This window comes from Lipophrys pholis (assembly GCF_963383615.2).
Source record: "Lipophrys pholis genome assembly, chromosome: 15".
Lineage (NCBI taxonomy): Eukaryota > Metazoa > Chordata > Actinopteri > Blenniiformes > Blenniidae > Lipophrys > Lipophrys pholis.
Window position 1 is genome coordinate 25,285,616 of NC_137642.1, and position 20,105 is coordinate 25,305,720.

The 20,105-nt window shown below is 44.3% G+C and overlaps 1 protein-coding gene across 1 annotated transcript in view; it reads left to right on the forward strand.

Annotated features, from left to right (window-relative positions):
- The window catches only part of LOC308120496 (attractin-like protein 1), a gene marked incomplete at both ends in the record, with an annotated part of 279,677 nt that overhangs the window by 13,542 nt on the left and 246,030 nt on the right, over nt 1-20,105 (forward strand). The window contains 3 exons of the mRNA XM_080481128.1: nt 16,113-16,196; nt 17,395-17,508; nt 18,428-18,556. Coding sequence (XP_080337254.1) covers nt 16,113-16,196; nt 17,395-17,508; nt 18,428-18,556 — 327 coding nt within the window. The remainder of the gene's footprint in view (nt 1-16,112; nt 16,197-17,394; nt 17,509-18,427; nt 18,557-20,105) is intronic.

Sequence of the window (20,105 nt, forward strand, 5' to 3'; positions counted from 1 at the left end):
AGGAAGTTTCACTGTGATGAAAACTGGATGTTTCACTCTGATGCCCGTTGAACGACATCAGGACGCTTGTTTTTCAGAGGATTCTGGACTTTGCAAGCCTGTTTCGGGTGTGGCGCAGGGATTTTCTGTCCGTGTGTGTGTGTGTGTGTGTGTGTGTGTGTGTGTGGGTGTGCGTGCGCGCGCACGTGCAGGAAACCATCCCATAATACGAGCGAGAGGCTGACAGCATAGGATAGTGATTCCAGTCGGCATGGCAACGCCTCGCAAGTCTCCATAACGCACAATAGCATTTTAATGCAGACCACATGTGACAGAGGCTCGCTCGCCACACACACACACACACACACACACACACACACACACACACACACACACACACACACACACACACACACACACACACACACACACACACACACACACAGTGTATAATCAGTTTGCGGTGAGGCCGGGGCTGCAGTGCAAACATGTAATAATACAGTATTCTGTTGTCGGACTGTAAAAACAACTATTTCAGCACAAAGTGTACACACACACACACACACACACACACACACACACACACACACACACACACACACACACACACACACACAAATGTATGCTCACTCTTTGCCTGCGTCACCACGCAGAAAAGTTCCTGTCGGTCACATTTACGTTTGACCGACATGACTGTGTAGAATTAAATAAATAGAACAGTTCACGGAGCATTTTTCTCCCTTGTGTTTATTAGAAACGTGGATATATATATATATATATATATATATACGTGCGACGTATCGTCCAGGTTAAAGCTAAATGTGCTGCAACTCCAGCTTGTTTTTTTTTATTTTTTTTATTTCATTCAAATAGTAATAATTACGACACAGTCTCGATGGAATGGAGCAGAAGAGAGGATCAGTCTTATGATATCTGCCAATATCTCACATTATTTATGTCCAAATCCAATTTTCATACTTTTTTATTATTGCAGCTTTTATTTGTTTTATTTGTTTCCTGAATGCCAGGAGAGTTCCTGACTGATTCACTTCTCTCTGAAGTTGCGTTCATAAACTAACTCCTGTTCATTAAGAATATATTTTTATTGGCTTGATGCTGAACCTGCTGTGTCACATGACCGAGTGGTTAATGTCCCGGCGGGCAGCTGCTAATCCAGCGACACGTAAAGTCCATTAACCTCCAGAGTGACGAGTCGTCGGGGAGCCTCGGCTCACGTCTCTGGTCCAACATGGCGGCGGCGGCGACGCCGTTCCTCCAACATGAGGTTCAGAGACGTGTCTCTTCTTTCCTCTGTTCTTCATCTTCATTCCTTCGACTGTCTTTCTTGACCTCTGCCATTCATTCATTCATTCATTCATTCATTCATTCATTCATTCATCAAGATTCTTTCTTTCGGTTGGTTTTCATTTTGCTTGTCTTTCTCGTCACTGTTTTCTTCTCTCATTGAATTTTTACACATTGTCTCTCATTCCTACTCTCCTCATTCTCTCCTTTTATTGCTCATCCTTTCCTTAAATCATCCATCCCTTCTTTCTTATATCTTCTGTTATTCATGTTATTCTTTGTAATGTTTTACCTTCCTTCCTTCCTTCCTTCCTTCCTTCCTTCCTTCCTTCCTTCCTTCCTTCCTTCCTTCCTTCCCTCCTTCCCTCCTTCCCTCCTTCCTTCCCTCCTTCCTTCCTTCCTCCGTTCCTGTTTTCCCAACCTTCCTTCCTTCCTCCCTTCCTGTTCTTCCTTCCTTCCTTCCTTTCTTTAAATCTCTTCCATTTTTTGTAGTGTTTCCCTCCTCCTGGTTATTCTCTCCTCACTCGTCTTTCCACACTATCATTTCACTCTGTAATTGATTCTCTCCCTTCTTTTCCTTTATTCTCACCTTGTCCTGATGGACCTCTCCCTTCCTCTCCCTCCCTCTCTCTCCCTCTCCTCATCACTTCTCTCCTCCTGTATTTCTTCCCACTTTTCCTCTCCTCCATTTCACTGTGTTCTATTTAAATGGAACTTGTTCCTATTAGCTCTGCTTTGACCTTAAAGCACAGGACGTGTGTGTGTGTGTGTGTGTGTGTGTGTGTGTGTGTGTGTGTGTGTGTGTGTGTGTGTGTGTGTGTGTGTGTGTGTGTGTGTGTGTGTGTGTGTGTGTGTGTGTGTGTGTGTGTGTGTGTGTGTGTGTGTGTGTGTGTGTGTGTGTGTGTGTGTGTGTGTGTGTGTGTGGGGGGATCTCGTCTTCTTTTGTGGTGAAGGAAGAATGAATGTTTTGTATCACAAGTTGGTACAGTCATAGTGTGTGTGTGTGTGTTCTCATTTTCTCATTTGACCGGTTTTGTGGGTCCAAAACCTTGAATCCCACTCCAGTGCGGCTTCATGCTACTTTTTACGGTTCCACACATCTTTAAAGGTTCTAATGAAGTTAAGGTCAGTTACGCTTTCAGTTGTCATGGGTGAGGTGAAGAGACAAAGGAACTCATTACAATAATGAACATGTGTGTGTGTGCGTGTGCGCGTGCGCGCGTGGTGCTCGCACTAGAAGGTTAGGTTGAGGAGGTGGGCTGCGATGAAATGAATGATGCGTCGGTGTGAAAGCCACCGGACCGGAACTATACCGTAGGTGATAGAAACCCAGTAACATCAATCATACACACACACACACACACACACACACACACACACACACACACACACACACACACACACACACACACACACACACACACACACACACACACACACACACACACACACACACATTCTCACTCCCTGCCCTCGTTATTCCCAGTAGAGGGGCTTTTCTTGATTTTTAATAAAGGATATCTCCAGCGAAGGTCAAGGTTATTCTATTGTTGGTCATTCATCTTTTTTTTTTTTTTATACCCTCCCTTGATACGCACACACACTTAAACACACATAGATCTCTCAATCTTCCCTGTTGGCCCCAGCCTGGGAACTTCGCCACCTTTCTGCGTGCGTGCGTGCGTGCGTGCGTGCGTGCGTGTGTTTGAACGATGCAGCCGTCATCTCTGGGTTGTCTGGTTATCCATCACCAGCTTTATGTGGCTCTGCCTCGATCTCCAGTGTGTTTTATCCACTGCGAGAGTTTTTATCCGCAGCGTTTCAAGAAGTGTCACAGATAATAATATGACTTCCCGCCGTTATCAGGCGGGCTGTTTAAACCCCCACACACAAACACAGATGTAGTGCCGGCGGTCAGATAATAAAGCAAACCGTACTTATAAATATCACTTACGCTTCATGTATTCGTGTGAAAGTTTTCATGTTGAAGCGGGGAAACGTTTATTTATTTTTTTGTTCCAGATGATGGATGGAAGGATGGATGCTGAATTACCACAGAGGTTTTGTCAACTTTTGATTGCTTCAGTGCTTAAAACTGCATATATTACAGATATATATATATGTGACGGTAGCCAAACCCAAGGTGAACTCAGTTGTAGACGTACTTGTTATATATTCTGGATATACAGTATTCAACTTAAAACTACTGCGAACTACAACCTCAACTGTGAATTCAAACTTCTCGAACAAATATTACATTAGCAATAACAATCTATATCCTCCATTATATCTCGGAATCTTCAGATTTTTATTATTTTAATATCATTAATATAAATGATATATTCAACTGATATTATAGATAACAGTATTTTCTTATTTGTTGCATCTTTTCATGTATAAAATGCAATCAAATTTTTTAATTATCCTCCACGGAGGCAATTATTCCTGCAGCCAGTGAGGTAAAGACACATTAAACATACAAGAGACGGCAATTAAATAAGATCAGTCATTTAAAAGATTGATCGTGACAGGAAGAAATGATTATTTCTGTTATTAACGGGTTTTGTCTTGTATCTGGGAATCATAACGTGCTGTATTGAATGTATCTTGACTGTATTAGGTGTATTGATGTTTTTGGCTGTTTTGGTTGTGTTGGCTGTATTATTTATATTGCTTGTATTGGTTGTATTTACTGGATTGATTGTATTGATTATATTGATTGTATTGTCTGTATTGGATGCAGGGGGTCCTCCAGGATCAGTTTCTTGTCATTCCCTCACTATTTCTTTGACATTTTCGTGCCGGTCAGTAAAACTGTTTGAGGCTGTGCCAGCAATTTTACTGCACCCTGTGCCGATCTCTAACAGTCGATTCTCAATGTAAAAAGGACATCAAAGGCATGAAACACATTGTAAAGTCGTAAACACACAAACAGCTGCAGGCAGCATTAATAGCCTTTGCACTAGATTACATTAGACCGTACAAGTGTGCCTCATAAAGTGTTTTAGTAGGTGCATGTGCATATAGGTTGTAATTTTTTATTTTTTTTGGAGGTCATTTTCCATATGTTGCAGGTATTTCATTGCTAAAAAAAACAACCCTACAATATGAACAATATGAACGCCGATCCACCAAGAATCCAGTTTTGATGCAATCCTTTATCCTAATAAATCATTTTCTGTATTATAAATCACTGCAAATTCTGTTACTGTGCACATATATTACATATTTAAATAACTGACTAGAATTGTGGGATACTAATTATAAATGTCAATTCATCTACTCAATAGAAAAAAAATCATATATAAGTTTTGCTCTTGGCCATGCAATGGAATCATGGATGTGTTTGAATTAGAAACAGCACAGGGAATATTTGTTCCCCAAAACAAGCCATTACCAAAAACTATTCAACGGTGAAGGAGATGTTGGTTATAATCTGTGAGGAACTTTGCATAGAAATGGAACTTTTTGGAAAACGGCTCCCCAGGTTGGAACTTTTGAAAACTGCTCAGATTCCGTCTTCTGAAATGCAACTTTCCAAAACCACTAGTTCTCCGTGTAGATGGTGGAAACGCTGCTTGTTCGAGTCCTTTTATATATACGTATATGTATATATATATGTGTGTGTGTGTGTGTGTGTGTGTGTGTGTATGCTTTCTGTGTTGAACTTATAGACTGGCCATATGTGCAGTTTTTCAAATGCAAAGCTTCTGAAACGAAAACGCAAAAAAATGATGCGTTTGGGCTTGAAATGCTGTCGTGTAAACGGGGTTTTGGTTGCATTTTATGTATAAAACGTGCAACTCAGAAGAAAATAGTGTTATTTATGATAAGGGGCCCCGTTTACACGACAACGAATATGAGTGCATCCGTGAAGTTTTTACACCGGCTCCCAAGGTGGAAAGATTATTTCGCGGTTGCGTACTGTGCATGCGCATTTCGTAGTGGTATTACTCGCAGTTCGTCAGTATCAGTAGGTTCATAGTTGAGACTCTCCCCTGATAGAATCCGATTCCTCATCAGTCCACACGGATGTCGGGTTCTCTCCATTTTGCTCATGTTTATAACGTATGGTTCCCTGCACACATGTCTGTGTGGTTTCATAACAAAAACAAGCAACGGCGCCCTCCCGTGGCCCGGCATACTAACTACATCGTTGTCAGTGTGTCTGCTGCTGCAGTGTAAACGCAACACTTGTTTTCGTTACGGATTACACGTCGTGTGAAACGTTGTGGTGTAAACGGGCCATTAGATGTAACATATCATTTATGATGCGTTTTCACCGGGAGCGTCGTCGTGTGAACAAACGCCTTGACGTCCTCTGCGCCCCGAAGCCAACCCGTTTAAGAACGAGCATTGTCATGCAAAGTTATGTAAAATCCCGTCTGGTCTGTGTTTGCGGACGATCACTTATTCACGACGCTGCAGTCTGCAGCCGCCACCTGGGACGAAACAGTAACTGGCTGACATTTGACTGAATCGCGAAGACAAACCGGAGTTAAAGACGGGCGAGACGCTGCACTTATCTGGCAGTGACGATACCTCGGAGCAAGAAAAAAAAGAAAAAAAGAACTATGGGTTCAAATCCCACTGTGGCTGCGTGTTGACTTTCTTCCTCTTCAGCATTTCCAAGCAAGCATGAACAGAATTAAAATTAGTGCCTGTTTTATGAATTCAGTTGAGTTGGCAGTCTCCGGGGGTTGGGGTTTGATCTTTAAGGAAAGTTAAGATTGATGATAGGACAATCTTTTAGATGCACAGGAAGCACAAACAGTGCAGTATGAAAAGTGATCATGGCTGCAGGCTGCAGAAGGTGAGTTGTGGATTTAATCGGAGCGAGGCTCTCGGAGGGGAACTCGGCTGTGTTGTGCATTGTTGTGAATTATAAGGTTCATTCCAGGGAGTCTGCTTTCTAAATATGGTAATCTAAGACTATATAGCACACGGGAGGGGTGTTTTTCTTGGAAGGCCTTGGAAGCTTTTGTGAGTTTTCGCTGCTCTTCTTACACATTTCTGCGGAGTGAAGTCACCCCCGGGCAGCTCTGGCTTGTTTAACGGCGGCGACTTTATGGTACAGTTAGAGAAACAGGCGTGTGATGCGAGGGCTCGCAGCCACGACCAACGGCTCCGGGAATGAAAACGGCCGATGTTAAACACAGACATGTGTGATGCCTCGTGCTGACGTCACGCTCAGCTGACTGCACGCCGTCACTGTGAGGTCTTTGAGGCCTCACCATCACTGGTGCGACTGGTGTGAATGAATCATGGTCTCTGTACGCGCTTTGAGTCCGCTCGAAGAAAGCGCTATATAAATCCAAGCCATTATTATTTATTATTATTATTATTATGCTGCTCCGACGTGTCAGTCACCGATCCTGTACGACTCACCGAACAGAGGAGTCTGCACAAGTTTCTATAACTCAGGCCACGTTTACACATAGTCGACTGTTTACAACTAGCACGGGCACTCGGTGGAGCGCACACCTTCGCCAACGCCACATTTGTCACCATGGAAACCAATGGATTACAAGGTTATTTGATCCACCACAACACTCCTTCCTTCATTTGTCATGGGCGATTGAATTCTTTCATGTTATCAATGTATTTGACATTGATTTAGACACATTTTACAATTTCCATGTGACCCCCCCCCCCCCCCTCGACCTTTGACCCCAAACGCTAACCGGGGTAATGACGTCACTGCATCATGTGACATGTCATAGGATAGGGAATTGAAAACGGAACATTTTGGCATTGGCTTGACATCAATGGGATTAGAACTGACCGTGTTATGCCGAAAATACTGTTTTCACCTTTTTGTGACTCAGACCTTGACCTTTGACCCAATTGCCCTAATTTGTTTACGGAAAAAAATTGGATAAAGACAAATCATCCCTGAAAGTTTCATGCAATTCAGGATAGTTAGATAGCAATGGTTTTTGCAAAAAGTTGGTAAAATAAATAAATCCATACAAACCAACAAATAAAGAAAGAAAGAAAGAAATACACGCAGACAAAAAAACATTTTTGGACATTTTGCTCCTTAAAAGTTATACAAGAGTATTGACTTTCGTTTACATGACAACGACACTCGGAACCACTGGAAACGCAACTTTTTGAAAACGCTCCGACTCCGTGGAAACGGGACAAAATGCTCCAACTGAGCACCAGTGTGGCTGCACATGCTCAGTAGGTGGACATTAACAATGACTGCCTCCAGAATGTCATGAGAGTTTTCCAGTTGACAGTCGTAACAGTAGTAACAGTCAAACTTGGTTCGTAGCGACTCTACCTGAAGATCTCCGCTCCCCCCCCTCTCACCCCCCACCCCCCCACCCCCTCCACCCTCCATCCATTTGTCTGTCTATCCTTCACGCATCTGTCTTCTGAGCCACATCAATTATTCACCCGAAGCAGATGAATATTTCAAAGGGTGCCGGACTCTCTTCCTCCGTAGCTTCTACTCGCGTCTCTGTTTGATGGTGTCCTCCGTCTCCGTCTCCGCCTCCGCCTCCGCCTCCGTCACCTTCCCAGCGCTCTCTCCTCCGCGGCACCGGCCTCCATTAACACGATTCATCCCAATACAGATGCGACTTTTCTTCTCTGATTGTGGGTCGTTTCTAACCTCCGCACGGCTGCACGTTCCCTCCTTTTATTTATTTATTCGGGGGGGTGGGGGGTTAATGGGAGAGGCGTCTGGAGCGATGGTTTGTTGGGGCTGTCTGAGCTCGCCATTAACTATGAATGTGATCTACCTCTCACATATTTTCAGAGATGGGCCGAGTATATTCACTCCGCCTCTCACTGAGTTTTCCACTTGGCTGAGAAATCCAGAAGGATGGCCACTTAGAGTCCCCTGGAAATAAATCACTTCTAATTTCAATTCTACACTTTAAAGTGGCACTGAGGTCCGAACACTTCAATTTCATATGAAGGCTTCAAGCTGATATTATTATTATTATTTTTAAGTTTTAGTAGAAAATGTGTAAGAATCAAAAAGGCTTGAAGACATTTGAAGGTTTGAGTCATTGAAAATGATTGTAATATATACTTTTTGTCTTTAATTCACTTATTCTGGATAAATACCCAGTCGTTTCTCTTCTATTTGTAGACGATTCATGTACTCTTCATTCATTCATTCATTCATCTGTATCGAGTATTTTATATATTTTCATTTTAAAGAAAATCAAAGCTTAAAGTAAAGCAGTTCCGTGTAAGATCCACATAAAGTTCTATTCTATTCTATTCTATAATATTTGTTTTGGCCGGCTAGCTCAGTTGGTAGAGCATGAGACTCACAATCTCAGGGTAGTGGGTTCGTGTCCCACGCCGAGCGCCACCTTCCCATGGGCTCACCACCTGCAGGAAGGTTCTTAAATGGTGCATTGTGATCTGGGTGACAGTGCTCTGACTGTCACCCCCGCGACCCGGAAACGGATAAGCGGAAGAAAATGAATGAATATTTGTTTTTAGTCATTTCTAATACGTATTGAACAATTTATTCCGTGTTCAGTCCTCTAAGTACAGCCCGCGTAAACATCACTTGTTTGCTTGTTTACTTTTGAGACTTTGCATCAAATTGAATGAACGTCTTGAAACTCGGGTTTTGCAGATCTTAGTCATGAGTCATTATTCATTTTCTACTTTGAATTACTTCCATGTAACACTGCAGCCACGGCAGTGTTGCGTGGCCAGTTACAGTATTTTGATAAAAACGGTGTTCAGCTTTGGGAAGCTGTTGCTAAAAAAACATTCTGAGCCAATTGTCTCACTGAGCTGATCGCTGATCATTTAAAAAAAAAAAAAGAAGCTGAAATTTGCTTCTTGTTTCTCTGTGAAACTTCCCACATTCCAGGTGGTAAGTTCCCACGTCCAAAAGTGTCTTTGTATGTCTTTTTTATGGCTTGAGCGTCTCGATGGCGCTCACTTTTTATTTTAAACCTCCGATGAGGAAGCAGCTTCATTAAAGACACATTTATGACTCTGCTTTTAATACATTTTATATTACCTTCTTTAGGATTTTATTGTCTTTCACTGTCTTGATTGATATTTTCTCCCGTCGTTTGACATTGATGTGTACGTATCCGTCTCCGCTGCGGTTCTGCACGTTTTTCCTGAACTTGTTTTTGTCTAACGTACTTTAGTTTAATCACAAAGACCAAAAACCTGCATTTTGGTTTCCAGTTTTTCTTGAACAAAGTTTTTTTTCTTCTGGAAAACACAAAGCTACTGGCTTGAAAGCCTTCTTAGAAAGTAGTGCATCGTCTGCATGAGGTCGAAGAAAAAAAACAGAGTAAATCATGCGAGTGGTCCTCAGTGTTCACGTATCAACGCGGAGCAGCCGAGAACAGAATTTTCATCGCTTTCCATCAATATCACCGTCATTGAAGTCCGGCTTTAGAGCAGCACCACATGATTGTTTGCCTTCTAATCTGGGATTACGGCCTGAGGATCTGACGGTGATCAGCGGAGGCTGATGGGAGCGAGGCAGCGAACGTGAGGAGGAACGACTCCTCTGGAAGGACAAAACTACAGTGGCTGCGTTCATGTTTCTTCTTTTTTTATTTTTTTATTTCTACCTCCCGTAGATGTCATGTGTTGGCGAGTTTGTGCGTGCGGGCGGCGCGTTATTGGCAGGATTTGATCCTTCCCTGTGTGGCCTTCGTCCGGCTGTGCTGCAATCTGTTCCAGCTCCCTTGTTTTCTCTCATCCCTCTCAAACAGCCCGGTCGCAAGCTTAATCTCCTGTGCTGATGGCCACAGTGGTGTGTCGCTTGTGTGCATGTGTGTGTGTGTGTGTGTGTGTATGTGTGTGTGTGTGTTTGTGTGTGCGTGCTTCACAGCTCAGAAGCAAGTTCAGAAAGTAATTTGCAAAGACCTTACGCTTCCTTTTGAACTGACGTAGAAGTGAGTCCAAGCTGAGAGGACCACGTCGTCTCACGTTTCAGCTGCACACTGACTTTTATTAGCTTTCATGCTGCAGCAAGGATCCATGTCTGGATGTAGGACGAGTGAATAAAACAGTTAGCGTGCGTCACTCAGGGAGGGAGACACTGTTTACCTGCTCAGAAAGAAGCTCCAGGACTTTGATCACCTGCTTTAAAAAAAACTAAATGCTTAAAAATGTTGATTGTCTCTTGGTCCTTTGACGCCACATTTACACGGTTTTCCAGTAAAAACGCAAAACTTCCGTTGTGTTTCGGACGTCTGTTTTTACACGACAGTGGTGCTCGGGGCCACTGAAAACATAACTTTTTGAATACGCTGCCAATCTCTGTAAAAACAAGGAAAAGCACAATATTTAAATTATTATATATCTTTTTTACATGAATGTTTATAATGTAATGTTCTCTGATTCCATTGATAAGAACTACCTACAGCACCGACTTGTAGCCAAACATACAAACCTCATTTTTTCCAGAGTCTCGGCCATTTCCATGTAAACTGGCATCGTTTTCAAAACGTCGCTGTGTAACCGTGAAACTTTTCTGAAACACAAACCCGTGATCTCACGTAAAATGTTGTATAAACCTGGCCTGACTCTCTCGTGCTTAGATGAAGGAAGTAAAAAGGTAAATTCTGTTGGAAAATCTAGAAAGCTGAAATGTTCCTGGCAAACAAATTCTCTGTTGACAAAAATGCTCAGAAAACATTTTGAAATTTAACACAAGTGGCCATTGGAAGCCACTGGCCGGCAAGAGGCTCCAATCCGGCCGCCAAACCACCAAGCAAATTGAAAGAAAATCTGAAGTAAACTGATTTTTTTTTTCAGCAAATTTCCTCGTAGCAGCGGTCAAAACACAACGCTGAGACCAGAGCTGAGACATCGTGATGCTGCCAACTAGCAGTTTTTTTTACTCTTCTATGTATTTTGCAGATTAAAATTGGCTTCATGTTGAGACTGTAGGGATTTTTCACAGCAATTATTTGTTTTTTGCAAAAATATTTTCATCACTTTATTTTCTCTGTAACACAACAAAGAAACTGTTCAATTTAAAAGGGGTCATATTATTATTATCTAAAGGTTTCCCAGCAGTACTAATCGTCCTCATACCTGGAATGACGCCCCAGAAGTGAAGACAGTCTGTCCTCTCTCTCCCTGGCTTGTTTCAGGTTTAAAAAAGTGTGTTGCTCCAACCAGCCAATCAGAAATCCAACCCTATATAGTGTCATCGGGGGGTTTAGCCAATCCCAATCAAGGTAGGCTCCTCCCTTTGACTCCTCCCACAATTAGGCAGCTCTGCTCTGGCACATGGCACCACGTGAGGAAGTACTTCCTCCTCTTCCCAAGATGGGCATGTGTGGGCGGAGCCAGTCCAGCTCACACAGTCACACAGACACAGCAGATTCTGAATGCAGCTCCTATTATCCAATATTCAAATGGAGGAGAATCAAGGTAAAGCTGGATTTGGGGAAATAAACCTTGAATATATCATTTTTGGACCAACGAGACCTTGAAAGTATCGAAAAGCTGAATAATATGACCCCTTTATAGTTTATTATGACGGTATTTTACCGTTCCGGCCCACAAGAGATGACATTTGGGCTGCGTGTGGCTCTTGAACTAACATTCAACCGACTGGTTTCAATAACATTCGTCATCCAAACGGGATGAGAATCATTGAAAATGTTGTAGTTTCCATGCAGGACCACTATTTCTGATAATGCAGCCAGCCTGCAGACACTGTGGTCAATGGAAGCAAACGTACAATCAGAAGCACTTCTCGGATTTATGATCGAATCCAAACAAGAACTGAATGTTGGACTGCAGCTTTCAGGTCGTCTGACCCGGAGTATTGAAAAGATGTCTTCGCTTTAAAGTCCTCATATGATTAGAGGCCCACTTTCAGAGGAGCCGAGAGCTCTCGCAGGCCATTAAAAAGCAATAGGATGAACCTTAAAATGTATTCTAAAATTAACGGGCAGCCAGTGCAGGGACTTTGAAATGGAAAAGAGACGTGCAGACGCTGGCACGAGGACGTGGTGGTTCAACTGAGGGCGCGTTTGGTAACGCGTGTCATTGTGGGACTGAATGGAAGCGGTGAAGTGCTGCATTGTTGCAGATGCAGTAGCAGTGAAAAACCCATTTAAGATGGGTAGTGATGGCAGAGTTGGTGAATCGACGTTATTTGCACGTATTTTAAAGCGTGTTCGAGTTATGTTACTGGAAACCTTCTCTCATTTCAGGGTCTGTTTTTTTTTTTTTTTTCCTGGAAGAATGACAATGTTTTCTCTTCTTTACTCTGGCTGTGTGCCAGGATGAATACACAGCCTACAGTCACCCTGCAGCGTCAGATAATGAACACACACACACACACACACACACACACACACACACACACACACACACACACACACACACACACACACACACACACACACACACACACACACACACACACACACACAAAGGACACAGCACATTAACATTACAGGCAGGGAAGACATCGCTGGCTGCCTCGGGTTAGACAGTATGTCACTGTCTCCCAGTGTGTGTGTGTGTGTGTGTGTGTGTGTGTGCGTGCGTGTGTGTGTGTCACCTTCCCCTTCGGATGCAGGATTACTTTGATTGACAAGTGTGACTGCTGTTTACCGCACACACACACACACACACACACACACACACACACGCTCGCATGCCATCATCATGGTTATTACACTTGCCACATGAATCTGTCATGTCGCGATCGCTATGGCAACACCGTCCTACCTTGACATTAGTGGGATGCCGTGTTTTATCTGCTCACAGGCGTATTGTTGCTCGGCCACCGACGGTCCCTGCAGTCAGCGCTCGGGGCTGAGACGCTCGCTAATCCTTCCTTTCTGCCAAAATAATAATCAGCGGCGTTTTGTGCGCACGCCGATGAGCCATTACATTATGACTGTTTGCGCTCATTTTGCTGCTTGACTCGACCTCTGACGGTGTGTGACACTGACACATCAGCAGCACATCTTTCAAATCGTGGAAGTTTGTCTAAATATGGAGAATTTGAGTTAATGCCTCAAAAAAACGGAGTTGACCTTTCCAAAGCTGTTTTTGAAAAGGTCAATAAAGCTCAGGTTCATATCCCAGGCCTATAGGTGGCGCTGTAACGTTGCCACAGAAATACCGAAAAATAGACAATATATCGCCTTAATGATTCCACGAGCATCAGCTGCTCCATCTCGAGCATGTAGTCCGCCATTGTTGTTGTTAAGTGACGTCGCAGGTTTATTGGGTCGGGAGGTTGGGCGATGACTCAACCTTTCCCAGCACCATATTGTCTCAACAATTCAACTAAATTCACTACCACTTTATTAAATATATATATATATATATATATATATATATATATATATATATATATATATATATATATACACTTTTAACAGAGAGAAACCCAACAAATCCACACGAGCAAGCGTGGGCGACGGTGGAAAGGAAAAAAACTCCCTCTAACGGGAAGAAACCTGCAGAACTGAACTCAGAGGTGGCGGCTTCCTGCTTTTCTGGTTGGAGTGAAGGGATAGAGGAGAGGAAGGGATGGGACAGACAGACGGATTGGGGGGAGGGATATAAGGTCCACGGACAACTCGTCCACAAAACTGCAACCCTGGACAACTCGTCCACGACTAATTTCTTCAAGATTATTGATTTGAAAGATTGGATTTCAAAGTATATTTGACACATTTGGAAGGATTATTAAGTACATTTGGTACAAAAACATAAGGTATGTGTTTCATTATGAAGCCGTCGATATATAAACAGGTCTACAATAATCACAGTAAATGTATCAGTACTACACAGTATGCCGAGATGTTGGGCTGGCGTCCACCAAGGTTGAGGCCGATGCCACGCAGGAAATCGGGAAGTGTTTTCCTGCGAGCCTTCTAGTCGCCCACCAAGTTGTACCGACGCGTCTGGAGCATCACGGGGCTTCCAACTGAGCTTTTCATCAGAAGTCATCCCCAGAAATGTTTTTACATGCACTCTTTCAATTTGTTTACCATTCTCTTAATGGTAAACAAAGAGAAACAAAGGCTTATGATACTATACTAAACATATATGGACATTTACTAGATATATGAAAAATTAGAAATAACAATATGTAAAAGTACATTGTACAGGATTTATTTTCTCAAAGAAATTCTGAAATCTCATCCATGGACGAGTCGTCCTGCAATCGCTCAAACAGTGGTTCTGGTTTCTCAGTGCGACGTCGAACCGGCACTTTAGAAAGTTACTCGGCACGATCACACAGCGTGCCGCGGACATAACACATCAACTTGGAAGATGAAGGTTCCACCTGCTTCCCTGATGATCACTCACTTTGCCTCTCGGTGGTCATAATGTTGTGGCTCATCGGTGTATGAGGGAATGTTCCACCTGACCACACAGGTCACACTTTCTGTACTGTTACTGAGTCATAAAATGACCCGGCTTGACCCAAAAGCTGAATAATAAGGGGTTTTTTGTGTGTGTGTGTGTGTGTGTGTGTGTGTGTGTGTGTGTGTGTGTGTGTGTGTGTGTGTGTGTGTGTGTGTGTGTGTGTGTGTGTGTGTGTGTGTGTGTGTGTGTGTGTGTGTGTGTGTGTGTGTGTGTGTGTGTGTGTGTGTGGGGGGGGGGGTTCCACTCACAGGGAGCGTCTGACGTGCGTGACGCCGCAAGTGTGAACAACGGCCGACTGCCGGGTGATAATTACGCCGTTGCAGTGTGAGCGTGGCGGGGAGGAGGTGAAGTGAGGCGAAGGGAAAATGGTTAATTATTAAGGACGGCGTGAATGATGGCGAGCACATACGTCTTGTGAGGAGGAATAATGTGGGGATTCACGCCGGCGGTGAGAAAACCGCAGACGGCCGCTGTGGTGATTCATCAAATGGTTCCAATGACGAAAAACCTCGTTAACAGATAATATAACTAAAGCAATAATCATACTAAATCAAGAGAAAACCCATTTGTATGATGACAAAGGCCATAAAGTCCAGTGAAAACGTACCGCCTCCGTTTTTGTGTGTGAATGTGTGTGTGAATGGGTGAATGTGATTAACGACTGCTCAAGCGGTGGGGAAGGCCTATTTCCTTTCCACCGCCCCTGCTGCTCGCGCACGAATGCACGGAACCACACCAGGGACAGTGCAGTTGTTTTTATTGATCCAACATTTGTTTTTATACTATTTTCCTACTAGATTTGAACTTTTTCCGTTTCACCTGCTGCTCCGGGAAGGTTGATTGCAACCGACAAAGTTTCGTTGTTTTATGGCCAGATTTTCAGATTTCTGAAACTCTGGCGATGATGCAGTTATCATGTGGGCCCACTAGTGGGTGCTGTTGTCGGTTTTTGTAATGAAACCACACACACCTGCAGCAGAGATTTACACACTGTAAACATTAACAATGTTGAGACTGAGCCTGTGTGGGTTTTTTTTTTGAAAAGTTGCCAGCGTCTTTGACACTCAAATTTTGTGTAATTTGACCTTAATATCTTGTGACATTGTTCAGTTTTCCGAGCTTCCTGTTTGGGATCAGCTTCTCAGATATACAGAAGTTCTTTCATTTCATTTGCAGAAAAGCAAAGTGCCCATCATCTCTTAAGAACATGAAACCTTGAGCCTGGTAGCCACGACCAAAGGTCACATGCTGTGAGTGATGAAGCGCCTGCAGCCGCGGAAGAATGAATCGCTTTGTTGAGTCGAGATCGCGAGATGAGATTCGGACTGTTTTTCATGTGAAAACAAACAATCCAAAAAACCCTCACAAACCCGTCACCTGTCAATCAGACGCTGATCTTGAGTTTGTTTAACCACCACGGCTATTTATCTCCGCTCTTGTTTTTTTTTTTTTTGCTGCAGGTTGACAGACCTATCAGGCTCCCTCACCGACGGACCCGTTAACTACAAGTACAAGACCAAGTGCACCTGGTTAATCGAAGGATTGTGAGTCTTTTCAATCTCGCACGCATCCATATTTAATTTTCCCCCCGCACTTCCACCCGGGTTCTGTTTTGGTTCCTGACCCGAGGACGTCGGATGAATGGAGCCTTATTAGCTGCGTAAATAGAGGGAGTTTGTCTCTGCAGCCATTGTGCTGCAGCTGAATGGACGCAGTGATAACTGCAAGTAACGCGCTGTTTATGAAAGGTACACAAATATTCCCCAGACATGATACCTCACACAAATTAATGGGGGGGGGGGGCTGTGAGATCGGCTCTGGGCAAAGATGCTCATGATCTCCTTGGGAAGTACTAAAGGACATCTCGGACACAGTAACACATTTGTGGTGTATTTTTAGCAACGTCTCTCTCTCTCTCTCTCTCTCTCTCTCTCTCTCTCTCTGCTAATGCTATTTCTCCACCAAAGCAGAAGGTTTCACCTCCAAAGGTTGTAACAACCACAGTACTAATCGTCCTGGAATGACGCCCCGGAAGTGAAGACAGTCTGTCCTCTCTCTCCCTGGCTTGTTTCAGGTTTTAAAAAGTGTGTTGCTCCAACCAGCCAATCAGAAATCAAACCCTATATAGTGTCATCGGGGGTTCAGCCAATCCCAATCAAGGTTGGCTCCTCCCTTTGACTCCTCCCACAATTAGGCAGCTCTGCTCTGGCACATGGCACCACGAGAGGAAGTACTTCCTCCTCTTCCCAAGATGGGCATGTGTGGGCGGAGCCAGTCCAGCTCACACAAGACACAGCAGATTCTGAATGCAGCTCCTGTGATCCAATATTCAAATGGAGGAAAATCAAGGAAAAGCAAAAAAACGCTTTTGAACCAATGATACCATGTGAAATTGTTGAAAAGCTGAATAATAAGACCCCTTTAAAGGTTATTTTGTCTCTATTTTAACAGTCCGGTCACTAACATGTCTGACGCCCCTGAGTTAGACTCTAACTTTTCCTCAGCGTATAAACTAGAATGCATCTTCAATACGTGCAAACAGTTAAGTAAGAAACCGGAGGCCTGCCGCTCCCAGGAGACTGGCGTTAAAAAGGGCACGCTTCAACAAGAGGCAGGTAAAGCAGGAACGCCAGGAGTCCCTGAAGAATCAATTCATGATGCGAACTGGCGGCTTTGCAACGAAACGCAAGAATCCCGTGAAGCTTGTGGGTGATGTGTAATCCTGCGTTGTGTTTCTCCCAGTCCCAACGCGGCGCTCAGGCTGCGCTTCAATCACTTCGCCACCGAGTGCAGCTGGGACCACATGTACGTCTTTGACGGAGACTCCATTTACGCCCCGATGATTGCCGTCTTCAGGTGAGCCGCCTGCCATTCTCACAGCTCCACTGTGTGTGTGTGTGTGTGTGTGTGTGTGTGTGTGTGTGTGTGTGTGTGTGTGTGTGTGTGTGTGTGTGTGTGTGTGTGTGTGTGTGTGTGTGTGTGTGTGTGTGTGTGTGTGTGTGTGTGTGTGTGTGTGTGTGTGTGTGTGTGTGTGTGTGTGGAAATATGGAAATGACTCAGGTAGCCTTTGGCGCCGCTTCAAAAGCCCCAATAAATTTGCACTCGTGCAGTAAAACGACTCCACGCTCAGCCAAACAATGGAGCCCGTAATTACCCTCCTACCACAATACGGTGATAACGGAAAAGAAAATATGGCAATTACGCACATTATCTCTGAATGCCACTTCTATTTCTCTACTCCCCCCACCCCCACACCCCCCCAGCCCCCCCACCCCCCCGCCACTCAAAAGAGAATCCACAGGCATGTGGGCGGCGGCCTTTCAGTCACTACAAATTCATTAAAAAAAACCAGATAATACCAACAACAATTCAGCCGCTTCTAATCCACCGCCGCTTACATCCTGTCGAGAGCCGAGCCGCGACCATGAAGGGTCCAGTACGGACCGTCAGAAAAAAACTAAATATCTGCCGATTGATTATGCAAAGCTGAAACAGCTCCTGAGCCGGTGTTGTTCGCCATGGAAGCAGGCGACGCTCTCTTTACAGTGAGAAGCGAGCTGCTGCTCGGAGGTTCTGCCTCCGCCAGTGTAAGAGGGTGTGGTTGTGTTTATCAGGGTCTTTCACATTGGGACAGTCCGGGACTCGGTTCACTTGGGAGGGAGGGGAGCCAACGATCTTCACACCTTCATTTAAGTTGGGCGGCGTAAAACAGTAAAATAAAACAATCTGCCTCGTTGTCTTGTTCCCCGTTTGTTCCCTGTTGGTTCCCTGTCAGTGGTCTGGTGGTGGCGGAGTCCAGAGGGAACGAGACCGTCCCGGAGGTGGTGACCAACTCTGGATACGCTCTGCTTCACTTCTTCAGCGACGCCGCCTACAACCTCACCGGGTTCAACATCGCGTACTCGTACGTTCACACCGCCTCCCCATCGCTCCGCTCCTGTGTCCTGGCTTTTGTCCTTGTGTGGTGGCTTTTGTTGTTGTGTTGTGGCTTTTGTCCTTGTGTTGTGGCTTTTGTCCTTGTGTTGTGGCTTTTGTCGTTGTGTTGTGGCTTTTGTCGTTGTGTTGTGGCTTTTGTTGTGTTGTGGCTTTTGTTGTGTTGTGGCTTTTGTCGTTGTGTTGTGGCTTTTGTCGTTGTGTTGTGGCTTTTGTTGTGTTGTGGCTTTTGTTGTGTTGTGGCTTTTGTCGTTGTGTTGTGGCTTTTGTTGTTGTGTTGTGGCTTTTGTTGTTGTGTTGTGGCTTTTGTCCTTGTGTTATGGCTTTTGTCGTTGTGTTGTGGCTTTTGTTGTTGTGTTGTGGCTTTTGTCGTTGTGTTGTGGCTTTTGTCGTGTTGTGGCTTTTGTTGTTGTGTTGTGGCTTTTGTCGTTGTGTTGTGGCTTTTGTTGTGTTGTGGCTTTTGTCGTGTTGTGGCTTTTGTTGTTGTGTTGTGGCTTTTGTCGTTGTGTTGTGGCTTTTGTCGTTGTGTTGTGGCTTTTGTTGTGTTGTGGCTTTTGTCGTTGTGTTGTGGCTTTTGTTGTTGTGTTGTGGCTTTTGTCGTTGTGTTGTGGCTTTTGTTGTGTTGTGGCTTTTGTTGTGTTGTGGCTTTTGTCGTTGTGTTGTGGCTTTTGTCGTTGTGTTGTGGCTTTTGTCATTGTGTTGTGGCTTTTGTCGTGTTGTGGCTTTTGTCATTGCGTTGAGCCTTCTGGGCCACCATAGTTTACTCATTCATTAAATAACCGGCACAAGAGCAACTTCCTCGGTTTCCTTCTTCAAATGTTGTCATCGACTGTAAAAGTCATTCACTCCATCCTAAAACAAGCGGAACATTCAAACAGCTCCAGCAGAACAATAGACGACAGGAACATCTTTTTCTTTCTTTTTTTCCCCACAAATAATCTTCAGACCGAAAAGAAGGTGACGTCTCAGCACAATGGAGACTCATTTAATTGGTGCCTTGGATGCCACGGCGAGGGCGAGGAGCTTCCTGTTGTCAGTGTGTCACCACCTTGCACACACACACACACACACACACACACACACACACACACACACACACACACACACACACACACACACACACACACACACACACACACACACACACACACACACACACACACACACACACACACACACAAAAAGACGGAGTGAGTGGAGATAAAGGTTGTCATGGCGACCCCTGTCACAGAGCAGCAACCCGGCTTTTTGTACCAACAGAGAAACGATGTTCTGCCTCTCGTCTTCGACTTTCCTCTCGTTTTCTTTCCTCTAATTTATCCCATTTCTCAGAAAGACAATATCTAATCTTCAGAAGATTCACAATACATGTGATTCAAACACAGAAAACATGCAATCATCCTCGCTCTCTTTGTGTGTTTATCCTTTATCTCTTTTAAAATGCTGCCTGGTTTCCTTCATCTCTCCTGCTCCCGCTCCTCCTCCTCCTCCTCCTCCTCCTCCCCCTCCACCTCCACCTC